This window comes from Petromyzon marinus (genome assembly GCF_048934315.1).
Source record: "Petromyzon marinus isolate PM22_M1 ecotype Great Lakes invasive population chromosome 75 unlocalized genomic scaffold, UKy_Petmar_22M1.pri1.0 chr75_unloc.1, whole genome shotgun sequence".
Taxonomy (NCBI): Eukaryota; Metazoa; Chordata; class Hyperoartia; order Petromyzontiformes; family Petromyzontidae; genus Petromyzon; species Petromyzon marinus.
The window spans coordinates 649,481-665,977 of NW_027422613.1; the positions used below are offsets into that span (position 1 = coordinate 649,481).

The 16,497-nt window shown below is 57.0% G+C and overlaps 1 protein-coding gene across 1 annotated transcript; it reads left to right on the forward strand.

The window, feature by feature from the left end:
- Positions 1-2,672: 2,672 nt before the first annotated feature.
- LOC142908161 (uncharacterized) lies at positions 2,673-13,854 on the forward strand. Its single transcript, XM_076058452.1, has 4 exons — positions 2,673-2,776; positions 7,392-7,445; positions 8,803-9,536; positions 13,793-13,854. The coding sequence occupies exons 1-4, from the start codon at positions 2,736-2,738 to the stop codon at positions 13,852-13,854; spliced, it is 891 nt and encodes a 296-aa protein (XP_075914567.1). The 5' UTR covers positions 2,673-2,735.
- Positions 13,855-16,497: the final 2,643 nt, after the last annotated feature.

The window sequence follows — 16,497 nt, forward strand, 5'->3', positions numbered from 1 at the left end:
TGTGTGTGTGTGCTTGTCTGTGTGTGTAAATCTGTCTGTGTATGTGTGTATATCTGTGTGTGTATATCTGTGTGTGTATATCTGTGTGTGTGTGTATCTGTGTGTGTATATATCTGTGTGTGTATATATCTGTGTGTGTATATATCTGTGTGTGTATATCTGTGTGTGTGTGTATCTGTGTGTGTGTATATCTGTGTGTGTGTGTATCTGTGTGTGTGTGTGTCTCTCCGTAGCCGAGCCTGGAGCACCTCGAGAGCTGTGTGGAGCGCTGCCGCGTGGAGCTGCAGGAGCTGAAGCTGAGGGAGCGTGGATTCTGCCTGGAGCCTAACCCGGGCACCCCCGGAAGGTTCTCGCCAGCGTCCAAACCCGGTGAGAGAGACGCACGGGGAGAGGGAGACACGGGGAGAGAGACACGGGGAGAGAGACACGGGGAGAGACATGGGGAGAGACACGGGGAGAGACACGGGGAGAGACACGGGGAGAGACACGGGGAGAGACACGGGGAGAGAGAGAGAGACACGGGGAGAGAGAGACACAGGGAGAGACACGGGGAGAGACACGGGGAGAGACACGGGGAGAGACACGGGGAGAGAGAGAGAGACACGGGGAGAGACATGGTGAGAGAGACACGGGGAGTGAGAGACACGGGGAGAGAGAGACACGGAGAGAGAGAGAGACACGGGGAGAGAGAGACACGGGGAGAGAGAGACACGGGGAGAGAGAGACACGGGGCTATAGAGACACATGGGGAGAGAGACACGGGGGGAGAGAGACACGGGGAGTGAGAGACACGGGGAGAGAGAGACACGGAGAGAGAGAGAGACACGGGGAGAGAGAGACACGGGAAGAGAGAGACACGGGGCTAGAGAGACACGGGGAGAGAGAGACACGGGGAGAGAGAGACACGGGGGGAGAGAGAGAGACACGGGGAGAGAGAGACACATGGGGAGAGAGACACATGGGGAGAGAGAGACACGGGGAGAGACACACGGGGAGAGAGAGACACGGGGAGAGAGACACGGGGCTAGAGAGACACGGGGAGAGAGAGACACGAGGAGAGAGAGACACGGGGTTAGAGAGACACACGGGGAGAGAGAGACACGGGGCTAGAGAGACACATGGGGAGAGAGACACATGGGGAGAGAGACACACGGGGAGAGAGACACGGGGAGTGAGAGACGCGGGGAGAGAGACACGGAGAGAGAGAGAGACACGGGGAGAGAGAGACACGGGGAGAGAGAGACACGGGGCTAGAGAGACACGGGGCTAGAGAGACACGGGGAGAGAGAGACACGGGGAGAGAGAGACACGGGGCTAGAGAGACACATGGGGAGAGAGACACATGGGGAGAGAGACACATGGGGAGAGAGACACGGGGAGTGAGAGACGCGGAGAGAGAGAGAGACACGGGGAGAGAGAGACACGGGGAGAGAGAGACACGGGGAGAGAGACACACGGGGAGAGAGACACACGGGGAGAGAGACACACGGGAGAGAGAGACACGGGTGGGAGAGACACGGGGAGAGAGAGACGCACGGGGAGAGAGAGACACGGGGCTAGAGAGACACGGGGAGAGAGAGACACGGGGAGAGAGAGACACGGGGCTAGAGAGACACATGGGGAGAGAGACACATGGGGAGAGAGACACATGGGGAGAGAGACACGGGGAGTGAGAGACGCGGGGAGAGAGAGACACGGAGAGAGAGAGAGAGACACGGGGAGAGAGAGACACGGGGAGAGAGAGACACGGGGAGAGAGAGACACGGGGAGAGAGACACACGGGGAGAGAGACACACGGGGAGAGAGAGACACGGGTGGGAGAGACACGGGGAGAGAGAGACGCACGGGGAGAGAGAGACACAGGGTTAGAGAGACACGAGGAGAGAGAGACACGGGGTTAGAGAGACACACGGGGAGAGAGAGACACGGGGAGAGAGAGACGCACGGGGAGAGAGACACGGGGAGAGAGAGACACGGGGAGAGAGAGACACGGGGTTAGAGAGACACACGGGGAGAGAGAGACACGGGGAGAGAGACGCACGGGGAGAGAGACACGGGGAGAGAGACACGGGGCTAGAGAGACACGGGGCTAGAGAGACACGGGGCTAGAGAGACACGGGGCTAGAGAGACACGGGGCTAGAGAGACACGGGCGAATGGTTGCTGCTGCTAATAACGCGTGTGTGTGTCTGTGTGTGTGTCACTGTGTGTGTGTGTCTGTGTGTGTGTCTGTGTGTGTGTGTGTCTGTGTGTGTGTCACTGTGTGTGTGTGTCTGTGTGTGTGTCTGTGTGTGTGTGTCTCTCCCCGCACCCCCACTCACCCCCCGCTCACCCCCCCGCTCACCCCCCGCTCACCCCCCCGCTCACCCCCCCGCTCACCCCCCCGCTCACCCCCCCGCTCACCCCCCCGCTCACCCCCCCACGGCCTCCAGCATCACCCAGAGACCCCGCTCACAGCACCACCACCACCACCACCACCACCGCCTCGGCCTCCACCGCCTCAGCCGCCACCGCCTCCACCGCCTCCACCGCCTCCACCGCCTCCACGTCACTGCCGCCATCGCTGCTGCTGCGGCTCTCTCCGGCCGCTCTCCGCGGGGCCAAGCGGCGTCTGGACGCCGACACGGCGGGCGGGGGGGAGGGGCCGCGGGGGGGGAGGTGGGGGGGGAGGCTGGGGGGGGGAGGAGGAGGGGGGGCGGCAGCGGCGTGGGGACGCCGAGCGGGGGGGCGGCGGCGATGTCGGGCGGACGCAGCCCTCACAACAACAACAACAACGGGTGGGTGGGTGGGTGGTGGTGTGGGTGGTGTGTGTGGGTGGTGTGTGGGTGGGTGTGTGGGTGGGTGGGTGTGTGGGTGGGTGAGTAGGTGGGTGGTGTGTGGGTGGTGTGGGTGGTGTGTGGGTGGGTGGTGTGTGGGGGGGTGTGGGTGGGTGGTGGTGGGTGGTGTGTGGGTGGGTGAGTAGGTGGGTGGGTGGGTGAGTAGGTGGGTGGGTGGGTGGTGGGTGGGTGGTGGTGTGTGGGTGGTGTGTGGGTGGTGTGTGGGTGGTGTGTGGGTGGTGTGTGGGTGGGTGGTGGTGGGTGGTGTGTGGGTGGGTGAGTAGGTGGGTGGGTGGGTGGGTGAGTAGGTGGGTGGGTGGGTGGTGGGTGGGTGGTGTGTGGGTGGGTGGTGGTGGGTGGTGTGTGGGTGGTGTGTGGGTGTGTGGGTGGGTGGTGTGTGGGTGGGTGGGTGGGTGGGTGGTGTGTGGGTGGGTGAGTAGGTGGGTGGGTGGGTGGTGTGTGGGTGGTGTGTGGGTGGTGTGTGGGTGGGTGAGTAGGTGGGTGGGTGAGTAGGTGGGTGGGTGAGTAGGTGGGTGGGTGGGTGAGTAGGTGGGTGGGTGAGTGAGTAGGTGGGTGAGTGGATGGGTGAGTGGATGAGTGGGTGGGAGAATGGGTGGGTGGGTGGTGTGTGGGGGGGTGTGGGTGGGTGGTGGTGGGTGGTGTGTGGGTGGGTGAGTAGGTGGGTGGGTGGGTGGGTGAGTAGGTGGGTGGGTGGGTGGTGGGTGGGTGGTGGTGTGTGGGTGGTGTGTGGGTGGTGTGTGGGTGGGTGGTGGTGGGTGGTGTGTGGGTGGGTGAGTAGGTGGGTGGGTGGGTGGGTGAGTAGGTGGGTGGGTGGTAGGTGGGTGGTGGTGTGTGGGTGGTGTGTGGGTGGTGTGTGGGTGGGTGGTGGTGGGTGGTGTGTGGGTGGTGTGTGGGTGTGTGGGTGGGTGGTGTGTGGGTGGGTGGGTGGGTGGTGTGTGGGTGGTGTGTGGGTGGGTGAGTAGGTGGGTGGGTGGTGTGTGGGTGGTGTGTGGGTGGTGTGTGGGTGGGTGAGTAGGTGGGTGGGTGAGTAGGTGGGTGGGTGGGTGAGTAGGTGGGTGGGTGGGTGAGTAGGTGGGTGGGTGAGTGAGTAGGTGGGTGAGTGGATGGGTGAGTGGATGAGTGGGTGGGAGAATGGGTGGGTGGGTGGGTGGTGTGTGGGGGGGTGTGGGTGGGTGGTGGTGGGTGGTGTGTGGGTGGGTGAGTAGGTGGGTGGTGGGTGGGTGGGTGAGTAGGTGGGTGGGTGGGTGGTGGGTGGGTGGTGGTGTGTGGGTGGTGTGTGGGTGGTGTGTGGGTGGTGTGTGGGTGGGTGGTGGTGGGTGGTGTGTGGGTGGTGTGTGGGTGTGTGGGTGGGTGGTGTGTGGGTGGGTGGGTGGTGTGTGGGTGGTGTGTGGGTGGGTGAGTAGGTGGGTGGGTGGGTGGTGTGTGGGTGGTGTGTGGGTGGTGTGTGGGTGGGTGAGTAGGTGGGTGGGTGAGTAGGTGGGTGGGTGGGTGAGTAGGTGGGTGGGTGAGTGAGTAGGTGGGTGAGTGGATGGGTGAGTGGGTGAGTGGGTGGGAGAATGGGTGGGTGGGTGGGTGGTGTGTGGGGGGGTGTGGGTGGGTGGTGGTGGGTGGTGTGTGGGTGGGTGAGTAGGTGGGTGGGTGGGTGGGTGAGTAGGTGGGTGGGTGGGTGGTGGGTGGGTGGTGGTGTGTGGGTGGTGTGTGTGGTGGTGTGTGGGTGGTGGGTGGGTGGTGTGTGGGGGGGTGTGGGTGGGTGGTGGTGGGTGGTGTGTGGGTGGGTGAGTAGGTGGGTGGGTGGGTGGGTGAGTAGGTGGGTGGGTGGGTGGGTGAGTAGGTGGGTGGGTGGGTGGTGGGTGGGTGGTGGTGTGTGGGTGGTGTGTGGGTGGTGTGTGGGTGGTGTGTGGGTGGGTGGTGGTGGGTGGTGTGTGGGTGGGTGAGTAGGTGGGTGGGTGGGTGAGTAGGTGGGTGGGTGGGTGGTGTGTGGGTGGTGTGTGGGTGGGTGGTGGTGGGTGGTGTGTGGGTGTGGGGGTGGGTGGTGTGTGGGTGGGTGGGTGGTGTGTGGGTGGTGTGTGGGGGTGGGTGAGTAGGTGGGTGGGTGGGTGGTGTGTGGGTGGTGTGTGGGTGGTGTGTGGGTGGGTGAGTAGGTGGGTGGGTGAGTAGGTGGGTGGGTGGGTGAGTAGGTGGGTGGGTGAGTGAGTAGGTGGGTGAGTGGATGGGTGAGTGGGTGAGTGGGTGGGAGAATGGGTGGGTGGGTGGGTGGGTGAGTGGGTGGGTGGGTGGGTGAGTGGGTGGGTGAGTAGTTGGGTGAGTGGATGGTTGAGTGGGTGAGTGGGTGGGTGAGTGGGTGGGTGGGTGGGTAGGTGAGTGGGTGAGTGAGTGGGTGGTGTGTGGGTGGTGTGTGGGTGGTGTGTGTGTGGTGTGTGGGTGGTGTGTGGGTGGGTGGTGGTGTGTGGGTGGTGTGTGGGTGGGTGGTGGTGTGTGGGTGGTGTGTGGGTGGGTGGTGGTGTGTGGGTGGTGTGTGGGTGGGTGGGTGTGTGGGTGGGTGGTGTGTGGGTGGTGTGTGTGGTGTGTGGGTGGTGTGTGTGTGGGTGGTGGTGTGTGGGTGGTGTGTGGGTGGGTGTGTGGGTGGGTGGTGTGTGGGTGGTGTGTGGGTGGTGTGTGGGTGGGTGGGTGGTGTGTGGGTGGGTGGGTGGGTGGTGTGTGGGTGGTGTGTGGGTGGTGTGTGGGTGGTGGGTGGTGTGTGGGTGGTGTGTGGGTGGGTGGGTGGGTGGTGTGGGTGGGTGGTGGGTGGGTGGTGGGTGGGTGGTGTGTGGGTGGTGTGTGTGTGGGTGGTGTGTGGGTGGTGGTGGGTGGTGTGTGGGTGGTGTGTGGGTGGGTGGTGGTGGGTGGTGTGTGGGTGGTGTGTGGGTGGGTGGGTGGGTGGTGTGTGGGTGGGTGGGTGGGTGGGGTGTGGGTGGGTGGGTGGTGTGTGGGTGGTGTGTGGGTGGTGTGTGGGTGGTGTGTGTGTGGGTGGTGTGTGGGTGGTGTGTGGGTGGTGTGTGTGTGGGTGGTGTGTGGGTGGGTGTGTGGGTGGTGTGTGGGTGGTGTGTGGGTGGTGTGTGGGTGGTGTGTGTGTGGGTGGGTGGGTGGGTGGGTGGTGTGTGGGTGGTGTGTGGGTGGTGTGTGGGTGGTGTGTGTGTGGGTGTGTGGGTGGTGTGTGGGTGGTGTGTGGGTGGTGTGTGGGTGGTGTGTGGTTTGTGTGGTGGGTGGTTGTGTGGTGTTGGGGTGTGGTGTGTGGGTGGGTGATTGTGTGTTTCACTGTGTCACTGTGTGTCTCTGTGTCTCACTGTGTGTCTCACTGTGTGTCTCACTGTGTGTCTCTGTGCGTGTCTCTGTGTCTCACTGTGTGTCTCACTGTGTGTCTCACTGTGTGTGTTTCACTGTGTCACTGTGTGTGTCTCACTGTGTGTCTCACTGTGTGTGTTTCACTGTGTCTCTGTGTGTGTCTCTGTGTGTGTCTCACTGTGTCTCTGTGTGTCTCACTGTGTCTCACTGTATCTCTGTGTATCACTGTGTGTCTCACACTGTGTCTCACTGTGTGTGTCTCTCTGTGTCTCTGTGTCTCACCGTGTGTGTCTCTGTGTGTGTCTCTGTGTGTGTCTCACTGTGTGTCTCACTGTGTGTGTTTCACTGTGTCACTGTGTGTGTCTCACTGTGTGTCTCACTGTGTGTGTTTCACTGTGTCTCTGTGTGTGTCTCTGTGTGTGTCTCACTGTGTCTCTGTGTGTCTCACTGTGTCTCACTGTATCTCTGTGTATCACTGTGTGTCTCACACTGTGTCTCACTGTGTGTGTCTCTCTGTGTCTCTGTGTCTCACCGTGTGTGTCTCACTGTGTCTCACTGTGTCTCACTGTATCTCTGTGTATCACTGTGTGTCTCACACTGTGTCTCACTGTGTGTGTCTCTCTGTGTCTCTGTGTCTCACCGTGTGTGTCTCACTGTGTCTCACTGTGTGTCTCACTGTGTCTCACTGTATCTCTGTGTATCACTGTGTGTCTCACACTGTGTCTCACTGTGTGTGTCTCTCTGTGTCTCTGTGTCTCACCGTGTGTGTCTCTGTGTGTGTCTCTGTGTGTGTCTCTGTGTGTGTCTCTGTGTGTGTCTCACTGTGTGTCTCACTGTGTGTGTTTCACTGTGTCACTGTGTGTGTCTCACTGTGTGTCTCACTGTGTGTGTTTCACTGTGTCTCTGTGTGTGTCTCTGTGTGTGTCTCACTGTGTCTCTGTGTGTCTCACTGTGTCTCACTGTATCTCTGTGTATCACTGTGTGTCTCACACTGTGTCTCACTGTGTGTGTCTCTCTGTGTCTCTGTGTCTCACCGTGTGTGTCTCACTGTGTCTCACTGTGTGTCTCACTGTGTCTCACTGTATCTCTGTGTATCACTGTGTGTCTCACACTGTGTCTCACTGTGTGTGTCTCTCTGTGTCTCTGTGTCTCACCGTGTGTGTCTCTGTGTGTGTCTCTGTGTGTGTCTCACTGTGTCTCACTGTGTATCTGTGTCTCACTGTGTGTCTCACAGGCAGAGGGAGTCCAGGAGACGTTCACACAGCCGCTCGCGCTCACCCAAGAGACAGTGAGACTCGCTCACCACTCGCTCACCACTCGCTCACCACTCACTCGCTCACCACTCGCTCACCACTCACTCACCACTCACTCACCACTCACTCACCACTCGCTCACTCACCACTCGCTCACCACTCGCTCACCACTCGCTCACCACTCACTCACCACTCACTCACCACTCGCTCACCACTCACCACTCGTTCACCCCTCGCTCACCACTCACTCACCGCCCGCTCTGCACCCCCTCACCACTCACTCACCACTCACTCACCACTCGCTCACCACTCACTCACCACTAACTCACCACAACTCACCACAACTCGCCGCAACTCACCGCAACTCACCGCAACTCACCGCATGGCTCACCACAACTCACCACAACTCACCTGCAAGTGATTAAGAGGGCTGTTCATGTGCAACGTCTAACACGTGTCTCCCTGTCTCCACCCTGTCCCCGTGTCTCCACCCTGTCCCCGTGTCTCCCACCCCCCCCGTGTCTCTCCCCCGTGTCTCCACCCTGTCCCCGTGTCTCCCCACCCCCGTGTCTCCTCACCCCCGTGTCTCCACCCTGTCCCCGTGTCTCTCCACCCCCGTGTCTCCACCCTGTCCCCGTGTCTCTCCCCCATGTCTCCACCCTGTCCCCGTGTCTCCCATCCCCTCCGTGTCTCTCCCCCGTGTCTCCACCCTGTCCCCGTGTCTCTCCCCCGTGTCTCCACCCTGTCCCCGTGTCTCTCCCCCGTGTCTCCACCCTGTCCCCGTGTCTCTCCCCCGTGTCTCCACCCTGTCCCCGTGTCTCCCACCCTGTCCCCGTGTCTCCCACCCTGTCCCCGTGTCTCCCACCCTGTCCCCGTGTCTCCCACCCTGTCCCCGTGTCTCCCACCCTGTCCCCGTGTCTCCCACCCTGTCCCCGTGTCTCCCACCCTGTCCCCGTGTCTCCCACCCTGTCCCCGTGTCTCCCACCCTGTCCCCGTGTCTCCCACCCTGTCCCCGTGTCTCCCACCCTGTCCCCGTGTCTCCCACCCTGTCCCCGTGTCTCCCACCCTGTCCCCGTGTCTCCCACCCTGTCCCCGTGTCTCCCACCCTGTCCCCGTGTCTCCCACCCTGTCCCCGTGTCTCCCACCCTGTCCCCGTGTCTCCCACCCTGTCCCCGTGTCTCCCACCCTGTCCCCGTGTCTCCCACCCTGTCCCCGTGTCTCCCACCCTGTCCCCGTGTCTCCCACCCTGTCCCCGTGTCTCCCACCCTGTCCCCGTGTCTCCCACCCTGTCCCCGTGTCTCCCACCCTGTCCCCGTGTCTCCCACCCTGTCCCCGTGTCTCCCACCCTGTCCCCGTGTCTCCCACCCTGTCCCCGTGTCTCCCCTCCCACAGCCGCTCGGCCTCCATCAGCTCCGGCTCGGGCAGCGGCCCCTCCCCTCCCCTGCACCACCTCCTGCACCACCACCACCACCACCACAACAGCAGCAGCAGCAGCAACCAACAGCAGCAACAACAACAACAACAACAGCAGCAGCACCACAACCGCCACCACCACCACGGCCGCAGCAGTAGCAGCAGCCACCACAACCACCACAACCACCACAACGCCACCACCACCACCACCACCACCCAGCAACAACAACAACAACTCTCCTCCTCGTCCACCTCCTCCTCCTCGTCCTCCTCGGCCGGCGGGGGCTGCGTGGGCGAGACGCGAGTGAGGAGGGCGGCGCCTCCACCGCCTCCGCCGCCTCCACCACCGCCTCCGCCGCCTCCTCCTCGTGCCTACGCCGAGTGCAACGAGACCCTGGCCCAGGGGCGGAGCCGCGGGGGGGCTGCTGCTGCTGCTGCGGGGGGGGGCCCCTCCAAGCGGCCGTCGTCACGGCGATCTCCGTCCCGGTCGCCGGCGGCAACCGCCGGGGGGGCGTCGTCGTCGTCGTCGTCACGGCGACGGCGTTCGAGGGAGTCGTCGTCGGCGGCGTCGGCGTTCGGCAAAGAGCGAAGCCGCAGCCGCGGAGGGAGGGGTGAGCGCGGGGGTGGTGAGCGTGGGGGTGGTGAGCGTGGTGGTGGTGAGCGTGGTGGTGGTGAGCGTGGGGGTGAGCGTGGTGGTGGTGAGCGCGGGGGTGGTGAGCGTGGTGGTGGTGAGCGCGGGGGTGGTGAGCGTGGGGGTGGTGAGCGTGGGGGTGGTGAGCGTGGGGGTGAGCGTGGGGGCGAGAGAGGCGGAGAGAGAGGCGGGGAGCGTGGGGGCGAGAGAGGCGGGGAGCGTGGTGGTGAGCGCGGGGGTGAGCGTGGGGGTGAGCGTGGCGGTGAGCGTGGGGGTGAGCGTGGTGGTGGTGAGCGTGGGGGTGAGCGTGGGGGTGAGCGTGGGGGTGAGCGTGGGGGTGAGCGGGCCGCCACGTCGTCATCGTCGTCCCGAGACCACCGTGCACCGCGGAAGGCGAGCGGCAAGCGGCACGAGGAGAGGGGCCACCACCGTCACTAGGGGAGAGGGAGGGGGAGGGTGGTGGGTGGTGGTGAGTGTGTGAGTGTGTGAGTGTGTGAGTGTGTGAGTGATATAAGTGTGTGAGTGTGTGAGTGTGTGAGTGATATAAGTGTGTGAGTGATATAAGTGTGTGAGTGTGTGAGTGTGTGAGTGTGTGAGTGTGTGAGTGATATAAGTGTGTGAGTGTGTGAGTGTGTGAGTGATATAAGTGTGTGAGTGATATAAGTGTGTGAGTGTGTGAGTGATATAAGTGTGTGAGTGATATAAGTGTGTGAGTGTGTGAGTGATATAAGTGTGTGAGTGATATAAGTGTGTGAGTGTGTGAGTGATATAAGTGTGTGAGTGATATAAGTGTGTGAGTGTGTGAGTGATATAAGTGTGTGAGTGTGTGAGTGATATAAGTGTGTGAGTGATATAAGTGTGTGAGTGATATAAGTGTGTGAGTGATATAAGTGTGTGAGTGATATAAGTGTGTGAGTGTGTGAGTGATATAAGTGTGTGAGTGTGTGAGTGATATAAGTGTGTGAGTGATATAAGTGTGTGAGTGTGTGAGTGATATAAGTGTGTGAGTGATATAAGTGTGTGAGTGTGTGAGTGATATAAGTGTGTGAGTGATATAAGTGTGTGAGTGTGTGAGTGATATAAGTGTGTGAGTGATATAAGTGTGTGAGTGTGTGAGTGATATAAGTGTGTGAGTGATATAAGTGTGTGAGTGTGTGAGTGATATAAGTGTGTGAGTGTGTGAGTGATATAAGTGTGTGAGTGATATAAGTGTGTGAGTGTGTGAGTGATATAAGTGTGTGAGTGATATAAGTGTGTGAGTGTGTGAGTGATATAAGTGTGTGAGTGTGTGAGTGATATAAGTGTGTGAGTGATATAAGTGTGTGAGTGTGTGAGTGATATAAGTGTGTGAGTGATATAAGTGTGTGAGTGATATAAGTGTGTGAGTGTGTGAGTGATATAAGTGTGTGAGTGTGTGAGTTATATAAGTGTGTGAGTGATATAAGTGTGTGAGTGTGTGAGTGATATAAGTGTGTGAGTGTGTGAGTGATATAAGTGTGTGAGTGATATAAGTGTGTGAGTGTGTGAGTGATATAAGTGTGTGAGTGTGTGAGTGATATAAGTGTGTGAGTGTGTGAGTGATATAAGTGTGTGAGTGTGTGAGTGATATAAGTGTGTGAGTGTGTGAGTGATATAAGTGTGTGAGTGTGTGAGTGATATAAGTGTGTGAGTGTGTGAGTGATATAAGTGTGTGAGTGTGTGAGTGATATAAGTGTGTGAGTGATATAAGTGTGTGAGTGTGTGAGTGATATAAGTGTGTGAGTGTGTGAGTGATATAAGTGTGTGAGTGATATAAGTGTGTGAGTGTGTGAGTGATATAAGTGTGTGAGTGTGTGAGTTATATAAGTGTGTGAGTGATATAAGTGTGTGAGTGTGTGAGTGATATAAGTGTGTGAGTGTGTGAGTGATATAAGTGTGTGAGTGATATAAGTGTGTGAGTGATATAAGTGTGTGAGTGTGGGTGGTATGAGTGTGTGAGTGATTGTGAGTGTGTGAGTGAGTGTATGAGTGAGTGATATAAGTGTGTGAGTGATATAAGTGTGTGAGTGATATAAGTGTGTGAGTGATAAGTGTGTGAGTGATATAAGTGTGTGAGTGATATGTGTGTGAGTGATATAAGTGTGTGAGTGATATAAGTGTGTGAGTGATATAAGTGTGTGAGTGATATAAGTGTGTGAGTGTGGGTGGTATGAGTGTGTGAGTGATTGTGAGTGTGTGAGTAAGTGTATGAGTGAGTGATATGAGTGTGTGAGTGATATGAGTGTGTGAGTGATATGAGTGATATGAGTGTGTGAGTGATATGAGTGATATGAGTGTGTGAGTGATGAGTGATATGTATGAGTGAGTGTATGAGTGTATGAGTGAGTGATATGAGTGAGTGAGTGATATGAGTGAGTGAGTGTATGAGTGAGTGAGTGATATGAGTGATATATATGAGTGTGTTGTTGTTGTTGGTGGTGGTGGTGGTGTCGTGAACATCATCGCCACAGAGGAGACAGTGCGGGGTAGTCCGTGCGTTGCCCAACGCTTTCCCCTCCAGGCTGCGTTGGGCTACACGGGGATTGGGGGGACGTTCTTGTCTTTGTGAACAGGGGGGGGGGGAGGGAGGGAGGGGCTGAGGGGGGGTTTTTACGGATTGAAATTATTTCACTCGGACAAACAATAAAAAAATCATTGCCGGAAATGAACACGGGGCGTGAGTCTGTGGGTCTATGTGTGGTGAGTCTGTGTGGTGAGTGTGGTGAGTCTGTGGGTCTCTGTGTGGTGAGTGTGGGGAGTCTGTGGGTCTCTGTGTGGTGAGTGTGGTGAGTCTGTGTGGTGAGTCTGTGGGTCTCTGTGTGGTGAGTCTGTGGGTCTCTTTGTGGTGAGTCTGTGGGTCTCTGTGTGGTGAGTCTGTGGGTCTCTGTGTGGTGAGTCTGTGGGTCTCTTTGTGGTGAGTCTGTGGGTCTCTGTGTGGTGAGTCTGTGGGTCTCTGTGTGTGGTGAGTGTGGTGAGTCTGTGTGGTGAGTCTGTGGGTCTCTGTGTGGTGAGTGTGGTGAGTCTATGGGTCTCTGTGTGGTGAGTGTGGGTCTCTGTGTGGTGAGTGTGGTGAGTCTGTGGGTCTCTGTGTGTGGTGAGTGTGGTGAGTCTGTGGGTCTCTGTGTAGTGAGTCTGTGGGTCTCTGTGTGGTGAGTGTGGTGAGTCTATGGGTCTCTGTGTGGTGAGTCTGTGGGTCTCTGTGTGGTGAGTGTGGTAAGTCTGTGGGTCTCTGTGTGTGGTGAGTGTGGTGAGTCTGTGTGGTGAGTCTGTGGGTCTCTGTGCTGAGTGTGGGGAGTCTGTGGGTCTCTGTGTGGTGAGTGTGGTGAGTCTGTGGGTCGTCTCTGTGTGGTGAGTCTGTGGGTCTCTGTGTGGTGAGTGTGGTGAGTCTGTGTGGTGAGTCTATGGGTGTCTGTGTGTGGTGAGTCTGTGGGTCTCTGTGTGATGAGTATGTGGGTGTCTGTGTCGTGAGTCTATGGGTCTCTATGTGGTGAGTCTGTGGGTGTCTGTGTGGTGAGTGTGGTGAGTCTGTGGGTCTCTGTGTGGTGAGTCTGTGGGTGTCTGTGGTGAGTCTGTGGGTCTCTGTGTGGCGAGTCTATGGGTCTCTGTGTGGTGAGTCTGTGGGTCTCTGTGTGGTGAGTCTGTGGGTCTCTTTGTGGTGAGTCTATGGGTCTCTATGTGTGAGTCTATGGCTCTCTGTGTGTGATGAGTCTATGGCTCTCTGTGTGTGATGAGTCTATGGCTCTCTGTGTGTGATGAGTCTATGGCTCTCTCTGTGTGACGAGTCTATGGCTCTCTGTATGATGAGTATGGCTCTCTGTGTGACGAGTCTATGGCTCTCTATGTGTGAGTCTATGGCTCTCTCTGTGTGAGTCTATGGCTCTCTCTGTGATGAGTCTATGGCTCTCTCTATGTGTGAGTCTATGGCTCTCTCTATGTGTGAGTCTATGGCGCTCTCTATGTGTGAGTCTATGGCGCTCTCTATGTGTGAGTCTATGGCCCTCTCTGTGTGGTGAGTCTATGGCTCTCTCTATGTGTGAGTCTATGGCCCTCTCTGTGTGGTGAGTCTATGGCTCTCTCTGCGCGTGTGGCGAGTGTGGCGAGTCTGACCCACTCTGCGAAGTGACACGCTCACGCTGCTGACTTGACAGCCGCACCGGGGTTAGCCCCACACACGCACCCCTCGGTGGGGGGGTGGTGGTGGTGGTGGTGGGGTGGAGAGATGTCCCCCTCACCCCCCCAGCGAGCAAGAGCCTCACCCACAGCTCCCCTTTAACACGTCACGTGCCCTGGGCTCGTACCACGTGGGCCGTGCTCCCGGAGTGTCGGCCCGTCGCCGGCGGCACGTATCGGCACTCGCGGGCATCACGTGGAAGGAGAGTTAGGTCTCGAATGCCTCGGCGGTTTCACTTAGTTTATTTTGTTTTCAGCCCAACCCCAACCCAACCCCCGCCTCTCGTTCATGTGTGTCTCTGTGTGTGTGTGTCTCTGTGTGTGTCTATGTTGTGTGTCTCTGTGTGTCTGTGTTGTGTCTATGTTGTGTGTCTCTGTGTGTGTCTGTGTTGTGTGTCTCTCTCTGTGTCTCTGTGTGTCTCTGTGTTGTGTGTCTATGTTGTGTGTCTTTGTTGTGTGTCTGTGTTGTGTGTCTCTCTGTGTGTCTCTGTGTGTGTGTCTCTCTCTGTGTCTATGTGTGTCTCTGTGTTGTGTGTCTCTCTCTGTGTGTCTGTGTTGTGTGTCTGTGTTGTGTGTCTCTCTGTGTGTCTCTGTGTGTGTGTCTGTGTGTCTATGTTGTGTGTCTCTGTGTGTCTGTGTTGTGTGTCTATGTTGTGTGTCTTTGTTGTGTGTGTCTCTGTGTGTGTTGTGTGTCTATGTTGTGTGTCTTTGTTGTGTGTCTGTGTTGTGTGTCTCTCTCTGTGTCTCTGTGTGTCTCTGTGTTGTGTGTCTGTGTTGTGTGGCTCTGTGTTGTGTGTCTATATTGTGTGTCTCTCTGTGTGTCTCTGTGTGTGTGTCTCTCTCTGTGTCTCTGTGTGTCTCTGTGTTGTGTGTCTCTCTCTGTGTGTCTGTGTTGTGTGTCTGTGTTGTGTGTCTCTCTGTGTGTGTGTCTGTGTGTCTATGTTGTGTGTCTCTGTGTGTCTGTGTTGTGTGTCTATGTTGTGTGTCTTTGTTGTGTGTCTCTGTGTGTGTTGTGTGTCTATGTTGTGTGTCTTTGTTGTGTGTCTGTGTTGTGTGTCTCTCTCTGTGTCTCTGTGTTGTGTGTCTGTGTTGTGTGGCTCTGTGTTGTGTGTCTATATTGTGTGTCTCTCTGTGTGTGTCTGTGTTGTGTGTCTCTCTCTGTGTCTCTGTGTGTCTCTGTGTGTGTCTATCTCTTTGTGTCTATGTTGTGTGTCTTTCTCTGTGTGTCTATGTGTCTATGTTGTCTCTCTCCGTGTCTCTGTCTCTCTCTGCTGGTGTCTCGCTCTGTGTCTGTCTGTGTGTCTCTCTGTCTCTCTCTCTGTGTGTCTCTCTGTGTGTCTTTCTCTGTGTGTCTGTCTGTGTTGTCTCGCGTTGTGTCTTTGTGTCTGTCTCTCTCTGCTGGTGTCTCTCTCTCTCTGTGTCTGTCTGTGTGTCTCTGCTTGTGTGTCTCTCTTTGTGTATCTCCGTGTGTCTCTGCTTGTGTCTCTGTCTGCTGGTGTCTCTCTCTGTCTGTGTGTCTCTCTCTGTGTCTGTGTCTCTCTCTGTGTCTCTCTCTGTCTGTCTGTGTCTCTCTGCTGGTGTCTCTCTGTGTGTCTGTGTCTCTGTCTGTGTCTCTGTCTGTGTCTCTCTCTGTCTGTGTGTCTGTCTCTCTCTGTGTCTGTCTGTCTCTCTCTGCTGGTGTCTCTCTCTGTGTCTGTGTGTCTCTGCTTGTGTCTCTGTCTGCTGGTGTCTCTCTCTGTGTCTGTCTGTCTCTCTGCTGGTGTCTCTCTCTGTGTCTGTGTGTCTCTCTCTGTGTCTCTCTCTGTGTCTGTCTGTGTGTCTCTCTGCTTTCTCTCTGTCTATGTCTGTCTGTCTCTCTCTGTGTCTGTCTGTGTGTCTCTCTCTGTCTGTGTCTCTCTCTGTCTGTCTGTCTCTCTCTGCTGGTGTCTCTCTCTGTGTGTGTGTGTCTCTGCTTGTGTCTCTGTCTGCTGGTGTCTCTCTCTGTGTCTGTCTGTCTCTCTCTGCTTGTGTGTCTGTCTGCTGGTGTCTCTCTCTCTCTCTGTCTCTCTGTCTGTGTGTCTCTCTCTGTGTCTGTCTGTGTGTCTCTGCTGGTGTCTCTCTCTGTGTCTGTGTCTCTCTCTGTGTCTCTCTCTGTCTGTCTCTCTGTGTCTCTCTCTCTCTGTGTCTGTCTGTCTCTCTCTGCTGGTGTCTCTCTCTGTCTGTCTGTCTGTCTCTCTCTGTGTCTGTCTGTGTGTCTCTCTGTGTATCTCCGTGTGTCTCTGCTTGTGTCTCTGTCTGCTGGTGTCTCTCTCTGTCTGTCTGTCTCTCTCTGCTGGTGTCTCTCTCTGTCTGTGTCTATGTCTGTGTCTCTGTGTCTGTCTGTCTCTTTCTGCTGGTGTCTCTCTCTGTTTGTGTCTATGTCTATGTCTAATATTCTCACGACGTTTCGGCCACAACACAAGCGGCCTTCATCAGGTGAAGGGACGAGACTGTCTGGTAGGACAGAGAGACAGCGCTGTCCTACCAGACAGTCTCGTCCCTTCACCTGATGAAGGCCGCTTGTGTTGTGGCCGAAACGTCGTGAGAATTTTATCGCGTTATTTTATTTTATCAATTTATTATTTTATTCTCATTCTACGTGGTGGTGGTGGTGGTGACTTTACCGAACAGAACCAAAGAAGATCCAGTTGACATTTTTTGGCCCTTTTTAGGCATAAGCAATCAGGAAATAACACTCAACTAACCCAGGGACAGCTAACATTGGTTTATTGAGAGAGACACACACACACGCGCAAAGATGGTAAGAGGTAATCGTTTTTAATTCGCTAATTTAAACAAGAAAACCACACATCTAAAACACACACGCGCAAAGACAA